The sequence below is a fragment of the Myotis yumanensis genome, unplaced genomic scaffold, assembly GCF_028538775.1.
Source record: "Myotis yumanensis isolate MYYU_CA2020_CCGP unplaced genomic scaffold, mMyoYum1.0.hap1 SCAF_4, whole genome shotgun sequence".
NCBI lineage: Eukaryota > Metazoa > Chordata > Mammalia > Chiroptera > Vespertilionidae > Myotis > Myotis yumanensis.
Window position 1 is genome coordinate 63,618,729 of NW_027223755.1, and position 14,092 is coordinate 63,632,820.

General features: G+C 35.5%; 1 protein-coding gene across 1 annotated transcript in view; it reads left to right on the forward strand.

The window, feature by feature from the left end:
• Positions 1-14,092, forward strand: part of MAN2A1 (mannosidase alpha class 2A member 1) — a 161,775-nt gene that overhangs the window by 80,223 nt on the left and 67,460 nt on the right. The window contains exons 9-12 of the mRNA XM_070412430.1: positions 2,540-2,742; positions 5,720-5,902; positions 9,675-9,789; positions 11,061-11,128. Coding sequence (XP_070268531.1) covers positions 2,540-2,742; positions 5,720-5,902; positions 9,675-9,789; positions 11,061-11,128 — 569 coding nt within the window. The remainder of the gene's footprint in view (positions 1-2,539; positions 2,743-5,719; positions 5,903-9,674; positions 9,790-11,060; positions 11,129-14,092) is intronic.

Below are 14,092 nucleotides of genomic sequence, written 5' to 3' on the forward strand. Positions count from 1 at the left end.
AAGGTAATGCTGTATTTCCTTATATTTGTGACCCTCATTTCTTGTATGGTTTTACGCACACACATACACACACACAAACACACACACACACACACGTACACATACACACACACTTATATTCTGCTTCCTAGTAATTGAAGGAAGAAATAATACTTACAATATTAGCTAAAACATAGTGAGTACTTATTATTTGCTATTAACTTTTTAAAGTGCTTCACGTTATTTGACTTATTTAATTCTCTAAACATTTTCCGGTAGGTACTATAATTATCCCCATTATCCATGAGGAAACCAAGACCTAAAAGATTGACATGCCTAAGACACTGTATTTGGTGAAGCCAAAATAAAAGTGGATAATACAGTTGAAAATTGATTTTCTTTAATGTAAACATAAGAATTTAGAAATAATCATCTGATTTGCTATTACAAAATTTTCTGTATCACAATAAGATTATAATAAATTATTCTTGACTTACTAATATCACATTTGTGTTTCCAGTTGAAATTTTGCATTTGCATGGAGAAATAATAGCTAAAACTCACATCATTATATGCCAATATTTGTAAGCGTTTTACTTAGAACTCCATTAGCTGTAACACAGAGACACAGGGATAATATATAGTATGGTCAAAGCCACATGTTAAGTATTAGAGGTAGAATTCAAACCCATGCCATCTGGATCCAGGTTCCTTGCTGCTCTTAACCATTCTGCTCTTGTGCTACTCACTATTTAAACTACTTTTCTTTTTCTGCCACACTGAATCAAAATAGCTTTTAATCTCTCTTTCTCTCTCTCTCTCTCTCTCTCTCTCTCATAGGAAACAACAAAATTAGCATCTTTCTATTAAAAGGATAACATTCCCTGTTGAATTCTCTGTTTATTTCTAAAAAATACTGTGTCTTAATATTTGTTTACAAGGTCTGATATAATGTTTCTGTTTTCTTTTGATTTATAGAATAGTTTGTTCTTGTAAAAATGGATTTATGTATTGGAAATTTGAATCATTTGTCAGAAAGACCTATTCATCTGAGCAATCAACCTGACACCGTGTTGTACTTCTCTATTCAGTGTTGTGTTACCTGCTGATAAAGTCCTTTTTTAAAATATGGCCTGCTGTTCCTGAAGTGCTCCCTTCTCCCTTATAGGAACTCAAACTGAGAGGAAGGGGAGACCAGGGGAGGGTATGAGTATATGACAAAATAAAGTACTTAATGACTAACAAAACTTACTATTCTAGACTTTTGGAATATGTTGCTCAAAATATGTCTTTTATTTATGACTAGAGGCCCGATGCACGAAATTTGTGCAAGGGGCTTGACCCTCACAGTCTCAGCTGCCTTGGCCAGCCCTCATAGCCCCGGCTGGCCCTTGCAGCCCCAGCCAGCCCTCGTAGGCCCGGCTTCATCCGGAAGATCATCTGGATGGTCATTCTGCTCTTCAGTCTAATTAGCATATTAACTCTTTATTATATATAGGATGTTTCCCCATATTTCTTTCATTTCTGAATTATTCCATGTCCTGATCATTGAACTTTTTGAAATTCTACAGATATGTAAGGAGTTTTCAGATCCACAGATGTGTAGATCTAAATAGCTCTTCTTCTAAATGGTTAGTTGTACAAGTTTTCTCCTAGTGTTATTTGGGACTTGATGGCAGTAAAAGAGTCATGAGTATTTCCCCCCCTGCTTTTGAGTTTTGTAAAATCTGAGCTACATTTTTTAAAATTTATTTTTATTGTTGGAAGTATTACAGATATCCTCCTTTTTTTCCCCTTTACCTCCTCCACCCTGTCCCTTCCCTTCCCAGGCCTTCATCACACTACTGTCTGTGTTGATGAGCTATGCATATCTATACTAATAAAAGGGTAATATGCTAATTAGACTGGACATCTTCCCATCACCCTTCCAGACAAAGCCACGGTGGCAGGAGCTGAGACAGAGGCAGTTAGGGGTGATCAGGCTGGCAGGGGAGAGCAGTCAGGGTCGATCACGCCTGCAGGGGAGGTCAGTCAGGGGCAATCAGGCTGGCAGGGGAGGGCAGTCAGGGGCGATCAGACCAGCAGGGGAGGGCAGTCAGGGGAGATCAGGCCGGCAGGGGGGAGCAGTTAGGGGGTGATCAGGCCAGCAGGGGGTGGCAGTTAGGGGCGATCAGGTTGGCAGGGGGTGGCAGTTAGGGGCGATCAGGTTGGCAGGGGAGGGCAGTTAGGGGCGATCAGGTCGGCAGGCAGGCAAGTGGTTAGGAGCCAGCAGTCCTGGATTGTGAGAGGGATGTCCCTCAAGGGGTCCCAGATTAGAGAGGGTGCAAGCTGGGCTGAAGGACTCCCCCACCCCCCATGCATGAATTTCATGCACCAGGCCTCTACTATGCATATAAATTCCCAGGTTAATCTCTCCCACCCACCCACCCCCACCTTCCTCTGAGACTACATATTTTTACTTGGAAACTTACCTTAAGTATTTATTAGAAACTTTTCATTGTAGTGCAACAGTAATTTTAATGTAACTATGAATAATTGAAGTGTAATTTATTTTTACTAGATTCAGTTTGGAACTTTATCAGATTACTTTGATGCCCTGGATAAAGAAGCTGCAACTAGTAGAATGAATAGCCAGTCACTGTTTCCTGTTCTAAGTGGAGATTTTTTCACTTACGCTGACCGAGACGATCATTACTGGAGTGGCTACTTTACATCCAGACCTTTTTACAAACGAATGGATAGAATATTGGAATCCCACTTAAGGTACATTTACCTTTAGATAGATGCATTTAGTTATTTACTTCTCTTACGTTATCATAGCCTTCTGTAGAGTTTTGTGTAATATAAAACATTTATGGAGTGTCAGGATGTATTTTATGTAATTGTGAAGTTTTAATGAAATCAGAGCTATGTCTCCAAAGCATAATCAAATTATTGCACGGGTTTTTGTTCTGGAAGGAAAAGCAGTTTATGTAATTATTTTTTCTTGGAGTTGTATTATGTATTTTATATTTTTCTAATTAATTGCCTGTATTGGCACACAATGATAATATTCAGTGACATTGTCATGTTTGTCTACAGGTCAGTAATCTGGCTAAATTATTGGAAATGGGCGTGAATCAAAAGGAGCAAATAGGGCCTCTTCAGTAGCCAAAATGTGAGCCTCAAAGTACATACTCTAAAATGAATGTATTTTGTTGGTAGCAGAACTTTAGAGGCTTCATCTCAGTTCTTATTTTATTTGAAACACATTTCTATAGGTGCACTTTTCTGCATAGAAGAACAAAACTTTTAAGAGATGAGAAATGATTGAGGCAGAGTGAAAAAAATAAACTTACATGGAGAAGATAAATGTCAGTAGAAAACATGCAAACGTTCTATACCAGCCTTGTCCAGTAGAACTTTTAGTTACTGTCCAATAGAACATGCTGCAGTGATAGAAATGCTCTGTTTCTGTACTGTTTAGTGTGGTAGCCACACTGTCGAGCGCTTGAAATGTGACCAGTGTGACTGAGGAACTGAAATCTTAATTTTATTTAATTTTAGTAAATTCAAATGCATGTACTACATGTAGCCAGTGGCTATCACAGTGGAGAAGCACAGTTTTAACTGAGTCTTGTTTTTGATAAAAATGAATCATCCCAGGGATTTGTATGTATGTGTAACCCAGGAGAGTAATTAATTTTCATGATGAATTCATTTTCAGTTCGGTTCAAATCATGAATTTGATGATGATTAATTTTCATGACAAATTTCAGTATTAAAAATAAAAAGCTATATCATACCTATGCTCTTTTATATACTAGTGGGAACAATACATTTTAGGAAGCCTTTATATAAAAAACATGAATTTCTTAAAGAGTTGTACATTGGTATAATAATGTGTTTTTATTATTTTACTGTTGTGCTACTCTTATTATTACAAAAGCTTAATGTTTTTTGACTGGATATTCACAAGTGCGCCAGATGAATACATTATTTCTGTATTTGTAATGAAACAGTATATTTCATAGAGATTTATGCATTTTACTGAGTAGACTGTTAGTTCTCTGTTAGGGTATTCTGAACTATCTGTGACAAAAACAGAGCCCAATTATGAATGATTTTTAAGTGTCAACTGTTTTTTAGTAGCAAAGAGTTATGAATGTTGGGTCAATATTAATTTATTGAACATATTGAAGGTGAAGTAGTAACTATGGGTAATATAATTTGAAAATTCTGCTGCTTTAAAATGAACAATAAAAATAGAATTGTGAGCTCTGACTGGTTTGGTTCAGTGGATAGAGCATCGGCCTGAGAACTAAAGGGTCCCAGGTTCGATTCCTGTCAAGGGCATGTACTTTGGTTACGGGCACATCCCCAGTAGGGAGTGTACAGGAGGCAGCTGATTGATGTTTCTCTCTCATCTAATGTTTCTAACTCTCTGTCCCTCTCCCTTCCTCTGTAAAAAAAAAATCAATAAAATATATTTAAAATATATATATAATTGTGAATATCATAATTTAATTTATTTGAAAATAAGTTTATTATCTCATAATAGTAATATTTTATCCTAATGCTCATTTGTAAACATACAATGTTTACAAATTAAAATTTTAATAAAAAAGTAAAGTATAAAGAATAAATACTCTTAAAGTCCACTTTCTTACATTTTGGTATATATATATATATATATTCTTTCCAAAACCAGTAGTTGCTGAGAATATGTATAAACATATGTACACAAATTCTTTAATAATACAAATTTAGTAATTCTTATGCTGTAAATTTCAGAAGGGTTAGAATGTAAAAATAGATTATTTAATATCTTTTCATTATTTCAACAATTTAAAGGAATTTATTGTTTTCAAAAAGCACTGAAAATCTCCTCTTTTTCCTGGTATCTTAATACATTTGCAAGCCACCTTGGTTTTCTTCCTATCATCTTTAACATGTTTTGCATAGAGAACCTTCTTATATTTTTTACTCCATCAAGCCATGGCTCTTTTTAAAGAACTTTTAAACCTATCTTGAATCATATCCTCTGATGAAAAAAAGATAAAAGGTGAAAATTATAAACTCCCATGTTCTTGCTCAAAAGCTATTCTTAAAGCTAAAGTGTTTTATTCTTTAAAATAAACAAGAAAAGCCAGAGTGTGTCTGTCATCTTTCAGTTTTTATTGTTAAATTCTCTATAGTTGCATGTTATTATTCAACATTTAGAGTAGCTCTTGTCACTGAACAATCAAGCCATCATTTTCTGCTTCTCCTTTACTGTTCGCCTCCCATTCCTGTAATGTGCGTTTTCCTACCACCTCTCCTCTTAATGTACATTTGTGAGAGTAAATGGCTTTCTGGTGATGAAGTTCATGGCATATGTCTTCACTGCTCTTGGAGAGAAGAAAGGAAGAACATTTATCACGTTCTTACTGCTTTGCTGAGATATTTTTTCCTGATGTTATTCATAAATAAGCCTATCTTTCTGCCAGTGTGTACTGGTTTCTTTCCAGACCCATCTAGAATGAGAGCCATTTGTATCAACAGGAAAATTATGTTCTTTGATGATTGAGGATATAGATTTATTAGATAGATACCTGGGTGGGATAATAGAAATGTTTATTATCAATACCTTTCTTATAAATTGTACTGAAGTTGTGGATTTTTAAGTCACATTTGAAAATGTATCAATGCAACATATTTTAGATAGCAAACTAAAATGATTGTTTTGAAATAAAAATTAATGACTATTTTATGCATTTAGGGCTGCTGAAATTCTCTACTATTTCGCCCTGAAACAAGCTCAGAAATACAAGATAAGTGCATTTCTTTCATCATCCTCTTATACGGCGCTTACAGAAGCCAGAAGGAATGTGGGACTGTTTCAACATCATGATGCTATCACAGGAACCGCAAAAGATTGGGTGGTTGTGGATTATGGTACCAGGTAATATAATTATTGAAAAGTGATCGTAAAACAAAATCTTTTAAAACTTTGGGTTATAAGCTTATATCTTTTGATGTTTTTTTGTCTGTGTGTTTGTTTGTTTTAAGTATATATATTTATTGATTTCAGAGAGGAAGGGAGAGAAAGAGATAGAAACATCAATGATGAGAGACAATCATTGATTGGCTGTCTCCTGCATGTCCCCTATTGGGGATTGAGCCCGCAATCCAGGCATATGCCCTTGGCCAGAATCAAACCCGGGACCCTTCAGTCCACAGGCCGACGCTCTATCCATTGAGCCAAACCAACTAGGGCTTGATGAAGTTTGTAATGTATATCAGACTACATTAATAATATTCCTTGTAATATTTCTATAAAAAAGAAACACACCAGTTTTCAAAGCATTTTTTTCAAGAAATCTGTTCACAGCGTACTAGCTTTCTCAACTTTTTATTATAGTGCATTTGTACAAATGGAGTAGTAAAATATTATAAAATGGATCCTGTTTTCTCCCAAGTATGGTATGGTACTTGGAGTACCTTCATAACTAAGGATTTGATAACCAAATCATGGTTATAACTCAGAGAGATACAGAGGTTCACTTCATTGTATAGAAATTTAATTTCATCCTATTTTCATCCAGTTGTTCTTGGATATCTTATATTTCTAGAGGGATATTGACAAGAAAGAGGAAGCCTAGAAGCATAGCCAGCAAGTACAAGAACCTAGAAACCTTGTCAAATATGGATTATATAAGGAATTGGGATGATAAAGGAAGGCCTGGGTATTAATATTAAAGTCATCCTCAACATTTTGTAGCATTTAACATCATAAAGCTGTTAGATGAATGAGGGGAGAAAACCTCAGTTATTTTCATATCGCAGAATTAGAAACAATGAGTACAGTCTTTAGCTTAGAAAAGCCGGTTTTTGTAAACAGTGCTTCCCAATAATGGAAAGGCTTATCTTTTGTAATAGTGAGATTTCCATCAACATGCTGGAGCGTGAACTACCATTCATTAGGATCAGTGCAGAGGAGATTCTTACAGGAAGGAATGTTGGTGGTTGCCTCACTATAGTTCAGATTATTATTTCTTCCAGATTTTTTTTTCTATCAACAGTGGTATGCTGTGATAGTACTTTAAAATTATTAAAAATATGCTCTGATTTTCTTATAATATAGATTTAAAAAGTGAATCTCTGTTTTACATAAACAATTGATCCACAGCTGATGATACCAATTGAAATAAATGTTAATTATGTTTTGTTAATATTTTGACTGCCTTTCTAGAAATTTGGGAGAAAATACCCTTGAGGTTTTATTAGTTGATTTGAGTCATTCTTTTATATATATATATATATATATATAAATATAAAAATATAATTCAAGGTAGTATCCTGAATATCTTCTCAATTATCTTGTGGCATATGTATTTGGAATCCATCTCTTGAGGTTTAAGATGAATTTAAAGTGGAAAACACTCACTGAATGATAATGATGCTGGTATTTTTCCCTCAAGAAGCAACTTTTTGTTTGTTTGTTTGTTTCAAGAGTTTTTGAAAGTAAGGTTAGATCTTCAATTTTTTCTTTTCACTTGTCTTCTTGGTTTATTGAGAGTTTAAACATAAGGCCGCTTAGAATCAGACCTGAGTTTCTAAGAGGATAAAGAGAAGTCCTTCTCCTGCACTGCCTCCTTGCTTTCTGGCTGCCATGTTGAAAGAGATTTAGGTACAGGTTACTGAGTTTTTGCTACAGGACATTTTCTGTCTCATCAACTTTCCAGATACCTGTCATTATATCTCCCATGTGTTTGCTATTACTTTTAGCTTACAAAAACATTCCTGTACAAATTGCATCTTAGAGAAAAACACACAACAATAATTCTCAGATTGTATTGACATTTGTGAATTTGCTTTGTGAGCAGTTCACACTTCACTGAAACATCATAAACAATTATCAAGTCATTATCACAGACATTTTCATTTGGAAATTTCAAAACACAGGTAAGAGAATTATAAATAAAGAGGCAGCATTGGGTGTCCTCTTGTTTTTGGACTGTTGACTAATTTTTATTCAAATGTTAGCAGATATGTCCCTATGAAGAAATGTATGAGTTAGGGATGGCATTTGGCTGCTAGTAATAGCAACTCAAAACAATAAATCTGATCCTACTTATTTTTATGCTTATGAAAGAAGTCTGCAAGTCCCCCATTCAGGTATGACAGCTCCTTCTAGCTTTCTCTTCTGCCATCACAGGGTTACTTTTAAGAGTCATGCTCTCAACAGTAGATTGAATGTTTATCCTATATAATAAAAGGCTATAATAAAAGGCAAGTTGACCAAATGGTGGAATGACCAGTCGCTATGATGTGCACTGACCACCAGGGGGCAGACGCTCAACACAGGAGCTGCTCCCTGGTGGTCAGTGCGCTCCCACAGGGGGAGTGCCGCTCAGCCAGAAGCCAGGCTCACGGCTGGCGAGCGCAGCTAGGGTGGTGGGAGCCTCTTCCGCCTCTGCTGCAGGTGGGTGGTAAGGAAAATCTCATGCACTGGGCCTCTAGTATAATTATAAACTGGAGCGCAAGATACATTATGGCATATTTTTGGAGGTTAATTCTAATCATGGCATAAAAATGAATTAGACTGGGACAGTATTTGTAATAGATGCTCAGCTTAAAAGTGGATAAAGGAGCTATATGGGAGAGAAGAAGACATGTTAATGAGGTCAGTTACAGAAAGATTTAGAATTTGCCAAGTTGTAATTAAAGGAGGTAGGAGAAAGAAATGAGCAAAGGGCTAAGTGTGAGGGCCCCTAACATATACATCAAACTTGGTATTACAAACAAGATGACATCTCTTTGAAACAGTACCATGATAACAGACTAGAAAATTGTGATTTCTAAGTGATATTGCATGAACTGTCCCGTAATAATAGGATAAGGGCATGTTAGGAAGTTGGAGGCTCTGAGAAATCCCACATTGATTTTAAATGTGAAATATTTAAAATTTTGTTGTATCCAATGTATTCCAAACTCATTTACTGTGTTTAGTGTTCTTTTGTTTTAAAGAGAGCTATTTACATCCTGAGAAAGTGTTTGGGGAAATGTGCTAGTCTTCATTGCTCATTTCATTAGAAGACTACATGTCTTGGCCACTATGAATAATGCCGCATATAGAGGTGCATATATCATTACAAGTAACGTTTTCGAGTTTTTTGAGTAGATGCTCAGAAGAGGGATTGCTGGGTCATATGATGACTCTATTCTTAATTTTTTGAATAAATTTATGTGTTTCAGGTATGTCCAGAAAGTTTTCTATTTCAAGTGAGTTCTTATCAGTGTTATCTTTTGATTAACCTTTTTTCTTCTTCTAAGTACTTACTAGTAATCGGCATAAAAAGATTCTTTCTAGCCCTAGCCAGTTTGGCTCGGTGGATAGAGCATCAGCCTGTGGACTAAAGGGTCCCAGATTCAGTTCTGGTCAAGGGCACATGCCTGGGTTGTGGGCTCGATCCCCAGTGGCGGGCGTGCAGGAGGCAGCCAATCAATGATTCTCATCATTGATGTTTCTATCTCTCTCTCCCTCTTCCTTCCTCTCTGAAATCAATAAAAATATATTACCAAAAGAAAAAAAAAAAAAAGGTTCTTTCTGGGTTTCACTTTGTGACTACAGGAATGGGGTAATGGTGCTTCAAGCAGTATGAAAGAAACTGAAAATATTGTATACTGATTTTTAAGTTATTTCTCAAACTAATAAAATTTTTGATTCACAGACTCTTTCATTCATTAATGAATTTGAAGAAGATAATTGGATCTTCCACACTACTACTACTTTTGAAGGACAAACACTCATATGAATCATACTCTTTTGATACTCTCTTAGAGATGGTTAGTTGATATCTCTTATATCCATTATAAAAATGTGATTCTTTTGTTCTTTGATTGGAAAAAAGGTGTGAGAAGCTTAGTGAAAAGACATTGAAAAATAATTACTTTTTGTACATTATTTGAAATAATTTGTATTACTTTATATAAATTATTTGTGAGTTCTTTCCTATAAGTGTGCCTGTGTTTTATTTATGGTGTGTACTTTGTTCTGACCAAATTTAAGTGTGAACAATAAAATAGTAAACTTATTTCAAGGAATGTGAAACATACACTCTTTTAGAACACTATTAAGGTGATATTGTAAGGTAACTAGATATTACAAATAGCTGTTTTGCTGGGCATTAATTAGGATCCCTTTGATATTTGAACTTCTATAAATCCTTAATCTGTTCTTAGTAAACTTTAATTTGAGTACTCTTAACTTATCTTCTGGTTTCAGGATGAGTCCATGAGGGCTATGGGCAGTGCTGGGATGTGTAACAGTAGAGCAGTGATTGAGGATTTAGGAGACTAGCTGTTTGCCTCAACCTCTGCACCTGATTGCATGGGCCTTGAAAAAGTTATAACATCTGTGAGCCCTCATTCATTTAACATAAAGTGGGATGATAATACCTACCTTGTCTAGTGTTATTATTAGGATCAGAGGAGCTAATAAAACAGAGCATACACTGAAAGGAAGAAGAGTTGAAGAAATGTTTGATTGTAACCCTCTTTACATTTCCACATGGGCACTCAGATATTTTAAAATTATAATTTATGTGTCATTAGAATCTTGTGAATGATAGACTTTCACATTTTATATGTAATTTAAATTTACATTTGTGGAATCAGATATTTACATATACTGATGCTTACAATCAGATCCTGATTATGCATTTTTATACTAAAGTTAAAAAATTCAGTAAATAGACATACATTTCTTAATGTGACACATAATGATACAAAAGTAAAGTAGTAAAACTTGTTGCAAAATTATCTCTAGAACTAGATTTATTTTGTTCCTAATTGGAGCTACCCATATGGACTCTAGTCCCAAGTAATATAGACTGTACTAGATGTCTAAATATATACACATACACATACACATACACATACACATACACATACACAATACACACAAGACTTATTTATTTTGAACTTTGTTGGGCATTATGTAGCTGCAAAGAGGATTTTTTTCTTATTTTTCCTTTTTAAAGATTTTTGCAAGGTAATATTGCATAGATAATTTCGAAGCTTGTTTTAAAATAAAATTTTCTTTACATTTTTTATAGGATTTGAAACAAAAATCACAAGGTTCCCTGCCACAAAAAAATATAATAAAGCTGAGTGCTGAGCCAAGGTAAAATACATGTCTCATATACTTTTACTACTTTTCTGACTTGACTCTTTTGGTTTTCATGATTCTGTTTTCTATTTGGCAGATAGTATTTCATTTAATCATTTTATTAATTTTAAAATATTTTCTGAAGAATGGATTTCCTCTCATGACTGTGTCATGTTCATTGCTAATAGTTAATGCATACTTGGCAAGAGATGGTAAATATACAGCTGTGATAAAAATTACCTTATCTTTGTAACATTGATTATTTTCATAGTATGTTTTTTCCTGATTAACTTTTTGTTTACTTACTTTCTTTTAATTAATCCCTATTTATTTTAAATGAAGAAAGAAACTTAATTAGTTGACCTAATAATGGTGCATTTAATTGGTGGCTGCCTCTGATTTACAAAGAAATGCTTTATGTTTTTATTGGCAATTATTCGAAAAGTCATCTGTTTTAAATGACCACATATCCATCAGTCAGTACCCAGTATACTGAGATACACAATGTATTTTTGTAATATAACTTTTTACTATTTAAATTGGGAAATTTAATATCACCTCTTACAAATCTTATATAATAAAGAGGTAATATGCAAATTGACCCCTATGCTGTAATGGCGTTAAAAGTTGGCAGCACGCACAGCGGGGGTGGGGCAGTGGGGGCATGGCTGGCGGCTGCTTCCACCAGGGTTTCCACGGCCCCATGGCCCCACGTGCGCACCACAGGGGCAGGGCCCGGCGGCCGCTGCGCATGGCCCAGAGGTGGGGCATCGGGGCGGCACTCCAAGACTCGGGGCTGTCCACAGTGTGCCAGCCTTGCAGGGCAGGACTCTGGGACTCGGAGTGGTCCCGTGGCACGGGGGACAGGGAGGGGGTCTGTCCCGGGTCTCACGCAATTTCATGCAATGGGTCACTAGTTATAGGATAAAGGAATAACTGTAAAGAGGAATTCATGATTTTAACTAGGTGTACTTTATTAAAGTTATTAAAAAAATAAATGGAATCAAAGTATTACAGAAAATTTACAATTGATCTTAAGGAAGTATCCATTCAAGGAAATTATTATTGATGGTAGCATGGGCCGGAAGAATACCATGCTATTCTATGTTGAAGAAAAAAGCCCCCAATATGTGTAGGGCACCAGGGCTGAATAGAAGACTGAATATTACAGCACAGCCACCTTGATCATAGCCTTTTGGTAACTTGCAGTCAGGCTACAACTACGCATTGAATGTGTTATTCACTCACACTTTTCTCCATGTCTGCATCTTCTTTATATCCTTCAGGCCTTATTAACAATCTGGTTATTTTATTTATTTATTTTTTTGTTGTCTATTGCCCTTACTAAAAATTAACTCTGTGAGGTCAGGGAACTTGTTTGCTGTTGAATCCCCAGGCAAATATCTGGCATAACAAATATTTGTCAAATTAACTAACTCAAGACAAGAGAGAGTCACGAGCCAATATCAACATGAAGATCAAGGGTAACTTTAACATTCACAGTGTGGATGTTACTTCTATGAGAGTAAATAAATGGAAAAGTTATCACGGAAACCTATGACAAAGCTCTACAAAATGACAAAAAAAAAAAAATGGGAATAGCATGAAGACTCAGAAGAACCTTAAAAATTATTTATTACAGAGACCAGAAAAAAAATGTTAATAAAACCCAATCTTTGGAATTCTCAAAATGGTTGAGTCGTAATCTCTAAGCAATATGAAATAGAAAGCAAAAGGCTGAAATGAAAGGCCAAGATATGAAAAATGGGAGGAGTGCTGTAGGAAAGATCATTGGGAGGCTAGAATAGAACATCATTAGTGATTCTGAAGAGTAAAACGGATATTGTGAAAGAGTGTTTCACTGACATGAATTTAAAAAATTAAAACTCTTGAGATACTTTTTAAGAATGCAGAGAAAAGGAAGACGAGTGGTAATGAGAAAGACAATTATAGGTATAGAGGACAGGATTTCAACAAAAGAACTATAGATTTTTTTAAATTTTTCAATTGCCGTTGACATACAATTATATTAGTTTGAGGTGTACAACATAGTGATTGGACAGTTACCTTATGAAGTTTAAACGTGGGGTGCGGGGAGCGGATCTCCCCTTTGCGGGTTCTTGCCTCATGAAGTTTGAAGAATAAAATTCGAAGACTAAAAGGACTTGTTAGTAAAAGGGTGGAAATTTATTGGAAGCAAATACAGACTCCCACGTAGGGAGGGGCTCCCAAGGGGGTAACCCACTAAGCCCCCTTTTTCTAAGGTTTATAAAGGCTATAGTTCTTTTTCTCTTCATGCTCTCTTCTAATTGGACCCCTTCCCTATTTTATGACCCTGTGCTTTTCTAATTGGTCACTCTTTTGCAGAATATCATCTTCAAAGTCCAAAACCCATGTGGTGCCCCCCTATATTTTTTCCCCTTATCTTGTAACATTCCTTTATCTCCTGGGAACATATGTTTCCCTCTTTCCAGCATCTGTTGACATTTCTCTATCCTCTGTGAAAGTATGTTTCCTTTTTCCCCATACTCTATGATTTTTCTTTATCCTCTATGAAATTATGTCTTCCTCTCACCTTATCCTGTGACACCTTTCTATTCACTGTTGAATGTATGCTTTCTGGCGGCTCCAAGCCCTCACCTATGCATTCCTCCCCCATGGACCCTCTTTATTCCTAAGACTCCCTAACCTTGCCTATTTTATCCCTAAAATTCCTTTCAAAGTGATCACCTCAATGTCTAGTCCCCATCTGACACTATGCATAGTTATTACAATATTATTGACAGTAATCTCTACACTGTACTTTACATCCTTGTGACTATTTTTGTAACTGTCAACTCATACTTTTTAATCTTTTTCACCTTTTTCATTCATCCCCCAAGCCCCTTCCTATTGTTCTGGGGAACATAAGTTTGTTAAAAGAATTATAGATTTTCTTTAGGGAAAAAAAAATGGAGCAGAGGCAATGATCAAAGATAT